This window comes from Poromitra crassiceps (assembly GCF_964638095.1).
Source record: "Poromitra crassiceps genome assembly, chromosome: 13".
Taxonomy (NCBI): domain Eukaryota; kingdom Metazoa; phylum Chordata; class Actinopteri; order Beryciformes; family Melamphaidae; genus Poromitra; species Poromitra crassiceps.
The window spans coordinates 16,558,319-16,563,318 of record NC_139644.1 but is presented as its reverse complement, the minus strand read 5'-3'; the positions used below and the strand labels follow the sequence as shown (position 1 = coordinate 16,563,318).

At 44.5% G+C, this 5,000-nt stretch overlaps 1 protein-coding gene across 2 annotated transcripts in view; it reads left to right on the top strand.

The window, feature by feature from the left end:
* The window catches only part of baiap2a (BAR/IMD domain containing adaptor protein 2a), an 83,892-nt gene that overhangs the window by 48,562 nt on the left and 30,330 nt on the right, over positions 1–5,000 (top strand). For both annotated transcript variants that reach the window (XM_083650242.1, XM_083650243.1), the window contains exon 4: positions 4,847–4,908. In XM_083650242.1, coding sequence (XP_083506368.1) covers positions 4,847–4,908 — 62 coding nt within the window. The remainder of the gene's footprint in view (positions 1–4,846; positions 4,909–5,000) is intronic.

Genomic DNA, 5,000 nt, shown 5'->3' with positions numbered 1-5,000 from the left:
TGGTGAAGTTGAGCACGGTGTAGGTGACGGAGTTGGCAGTAAAAAAAAAAGTATTGAATGAAGTCCTCTATTGTTGTTGGTATCAGGGTACTGGTTTTTGGTACTGGTATCATACTTTTTTCAAACGATACCCAGCCCCCTGCCAACCTGTGTGTTTGTGTGTGTGTGTGTGTGTGTGTGTGTGTGTGTGTGTGTGTGTGTTGTAGCACTGTGAAGGCTGCTCATTTGTTAATTGATCCGCCAACAGAATGACAGGCTTTTTAAGCCGGAGGAGGAGCTGTGATCAGGGATGAGTATCTGTAATCGGCTTATAGGCCTGCTGGAGCTGACAGGATGCTTTGGCCTGCATGCTTCTCTGTTCCTGTGAGACACAAGATCAGCAGGTTGCACACAGGCAAGAGGCCTGTGCTGCATGGGCACACACACACAAACACACACACACACACACACACACACACACACACACACAAACACACACACACTGGGCCGTATGGGCACACAGGAAGTGTAGATGCTTTAATTAGCCTGGATTGAGATTTTAAAAGAATAGCAAGAGTTTTTCTTCTTCAAACATTATTGGCTTTTGCTACACACACACACGCACGCGCACGCACACGCACACACAGCTACAGCTCATGGTTTTTATGATTCAAATTCAAAACAACTGTATTAATCCCACTAGGGACAATTATTTATGAGTAGCTTGTTGTACACAGAAAAACACAGAAACAGCCAACATACTAAGCGTCCGGGTAGTGCAGCGGTAGATTCCCCGCCTATCAACATGAGGGTCGCAGGTTCGAGCCCCCGTGTTACCTCTGGCTTGATCGGGTATCCATACAGGCACAATTGGCCGTGTCTGCAGGTGGGAAGCCGGATTAAGGGTACTACTGTACATGTATGTGTCCTGTTGGCTGCACTAGTGCCTCCTCTGGTCGGTTGGGGCACCTGTTCAGGGAGGGAGCGGAACTGGCGGGGAATAGCATGATCCTCCCACGCGCCACGTCCTGCCTGTGAAACTTGCTGTCAGGTGAAAAGAAGCTCCTGGCGACTGCACATGCATCGGAGGAAGCATGTGCTAGTCTACAACTCTCCCCAGATCGGCAGAGGGGGTGGAGCAATGACCAGGACAGCAGGGGGAATTGGTCAAGTAGATTTGTGGATTGCCCATTGTTTTATTTATTGAACAGTAAAGTTAATAATTGATCTCACTGTCTATTAGTCCATTAGTATAGAGCAGAATCTGTAAGAAGCAAGGTTTTTTAGAGGGAATTAGCTGCTGCTGCTAACAAGGTCCATAGGATTGATTGTGCAAGGTTTGTGTTTGTGTTGCCCTCCAGATATTCATAACTTCCTGTATGACTTCACCTCGTGCAACAACTGTCAGTCATCGTCACAGTAATCTGTCAATTACACCAACAGTTTGCCAGAGATGCTCTTAACATTTCTTTCCTTCACAGCCTGTGAATGTTTTAGTCTCCCGCAGCGGTGTGGTGTCTCCTGCAGCGATACGGTGTCTCTGGAGGATCCGGCTGCTTTGCTGCTCTCGCTCATGTCCCCCTTTTGTTCCTTTTAGCGGTTGAAGTCCAAGCTGTCACACTCAGTTCAGTGTCATCTGTGTGTAGCAGCTTGCTTTGTACATACAGAGAGGCCACTCCAAAGCCCTTTGGTGAGAGCAGACAGACAGACAGACAGACAGACATGCACTGAAGTTTTCACTGAAGCCACCTCAGGTCTAATTTCACCCACCAAGCATTTTGTAATAGATGAGATACTCTATAGTTCAATGTTCAAAAGGAGAACACAGCAGAAGCAGTGTGAAATAAGGAAGCAAATAAATAAATAAATAAATAAATAAATAAATAAATACAATTAAATAAATAAACAAATAATTAAATACATAAATAAATAAATAACATTCTTATATGGTGTGATATTGCACTTACACCCCATTTACACCTGGTTTTTAAATGCGACCTGTATCCGGATAAGTTATCTGGATAATGGTTGCATTTAAATAGCAGGTGTAAATGTGGTGAAAGTGATCTGAACATAATGTGAGCCAAACTACCTCCAGATGTGCTCAGGCAGATCTGATCACATCCTGATCACGATGCATTTACACCTTGCATTAGCATGCATTTCCTTATCCAGATAACATCCAGATAACATATCCGGATACAGGCCACATTTAAAACCAGGTGTAAATGTGGTGTAAGATAAGCTGCCCCTGCTCTCACAAAATGTCCAATAAATGTCCAATACATGGCTGTTATTTGTACTTATTTTCAAATTGTTTAAAGGAACACTCCGCCCATTTTCAACCAGCTTTGTATCATTAGAACATCAGTAGTATATCAGAAAACTGTAAACGGTTTTGAAGTCTGTCATTTAATTTAACAGTTATTGAGTGTTAAAGTGTGGACCAGTGACATCACTGGTCCACACTAACTCAAATTAATAACTCATTAACTCAAATCAACTCTCAATAACTGTCAAACTATTCATCATTCATCTAGTTTGACAGTTATTGATTTGAGTTAATGAGTTATTCATTTGAGTTAGTGTGGACCAGTGATGTCACTGGTCCACACTTTAACACTCAATAACTGTCAAATTAAATGACAGACTTCAAAACAGTTTACAGTTTTCTGATATACTACTGATGTTCTAATGATACAAAGCTGGTTGAAAATGGGCAGAGTGTTCCTTTAATTATTGTTAATGGATAAATAATTATGCAATCACATAATATTTACCATAATTTATTCATTTCTCTGTGATGATGATGCGCCATTTCTTTTATGAAGCCTGTGATTTCGTGAATAGACAATACTAAAATATGATCGGATCACCTGTCTAACATTTATTTAAATTCTCATCTCTGCTCGTTGCAGGCATAGTTTTCTGTTTTCTCATAGGAAATTGGAATGGAAATCACATTAGAAACTGCTTCCAAAAGACAGCAAGTTGTTGACAGAGGAACACATTAATTTGAAACTGTACTAATAACTTGGTCCCATGGAAATAGGTTCCGACAGGTGAATGCACTCGATATCAGCTAATCGCTATACATTTTCACGATGCAAGTAAATAACTTGGGCATCGCTAATGCTACAGCTAAAGGGGCTTTCTGTGTGTCTCTCATTTCTCTGTAGGTCTCACACTGTCTTTCCACCAGGTCTCTCTTTCTGTATGTGTCCCCTCGCTCAATCCAGTCTTTTGTGTTTTCTTGACAATGCACTGCATATTCAGAAGAGGCAGCATGTAGGTATCTGACAACACGCTCACTAGCTGCATGAGCCTCCTTATCGCTCCCCCATTTTGGTTCTCTCCTTTTCCACTCCTTTGTGTGTGGAGACATGACACTTTCTTTGATATCGCGCTCGAGGAAGCACCTTGCCTGAAGTTGAGACTGATCAAAGAAAGATAAGGGCATATGTTTGATCTCCACAACACATCAGTGCTTACAAGCTCCAAGGCTCTGAATTTAAATTCCCCCAGCAATCCCATGGATTGTGTGCCCCTTTGAAGCACTTTGTCTCCCTCAGCTTGTTTTCTATAAAAAAAAGAACGTTTTACCTCCTTTACGTTTCAATTTGGTTCTCACTTGTCATTACTTATTATTTGATCATTTATCTGCTTTCTATGTTTCCCAATGTACCAAAAACAAAGTTCTCCATAATGTTCGCCACTCACTGTCCTAGTTACCACTTGTCCTATATATGTGTGTGTCTTGTGTTGCTGCATGGGCTCTGCACGCTGGGTCTCTCTCTCTCTCTCTCCCTCTCTCCCTCTCTCTCTCTCTCTCCCCCTCTTTCTCAGGCTCTCTCTCTCTCTCTTTCTCCCTCTCCCTCTCAGCCTCTCTCTCTTTCTCCCTCTCAGGCTCTCTCTCTGTTTCTGCCTCTCCTTCTCAGGCTCTCTCTCTCTCTCTCTCAGGCTCTCTCTCTTTCTTCCTCTCCCTCTCAGGCTCTCTCTCTCTTTCTCCCTCTCCCTCTCAGGCTCTCTCTCTTTCTCTCCCTCTCTTTCTCAGGCTCTCTCTCTCTTTCTCCCTCTCCCTCTCAGGCTCTCTCTCTCTTTCTCCCTCTCCCTCTCAGGCTCTCTCTCTTTCTCCCTCTCCCTCTCAGGCTCTCTCTCTCTTTCTCCCTCTCCCTCTCAGGCTCTCTCTCTTTCTCCCTCTCCCTCTCAGGCTCTCTCTCTCTTTCTCCCTCTCCCTCTCAGGCTCTCTCTTTCTCCCTCTCCCTCTCAGGCTCTCTCTCTCTTTCTCCCTCTCCCTCTCAGGCTCTCTCTCTTTCTCTCCCTCTCTTTCTCAGGCTCTCTCTCTTTCTCCCTCTCCCTCTCAGGCTCTCTCTCTCTTTCTCCCTCTCCCTCTCAGGCTCTCTCTCTTTCTCTCCCTCTCTTTCTCAGGCTCTCTCTCTCTCTTTCTCCCTCTCCCTCTCAGGCTCTCTCTCTTTCTCTCCCTCTCTTTCTCAGGCTCTCTCTCTCTTTCTCCCTCTCCTTCTCAGGCTCTCTCTCTTTCTCTCCCTCTCTTTCTCAGGCTCTCTCTCTCTTTCTCCCTCTCCTTCTCAGGCTCTCTCTCTTTCTCCCTCTCAGGCTCTCTCTCTTTCTCCCTCTCTTTCTCAGGCTCTCTCTCTCAGGCGCTCAATCTCCCTCTCGATGTCTCTTTCTTCCTTCCTCTTTCTGTCTTAGCTTTCTTAGCTTCTGTCTTTCTTTTTCGTTTTTTGTCTTCTCTCCTTTTCAGCTCTAGGGATGTGTTGTGTTGGTCATTGTTGCTGATGTCTTCCCTCCCTCCCTCTCCCTCTCTCCCTCTCTCTCTCTCTCTCTCTCTCTCTCTCGCTCTGTGCAGGGGATGTGCTATTCCAGATGGCTGAAGTTCACAGACAGATCCAAGTGCAGCTGGAGGAGATGGTTGGTATTCTCAACTCAAAGTGTTCATAGCTGTCAGAATACTATAGACTGAGTCACTGGGATTCTGTTGCTAGGGAACAGTTTAGACCCTA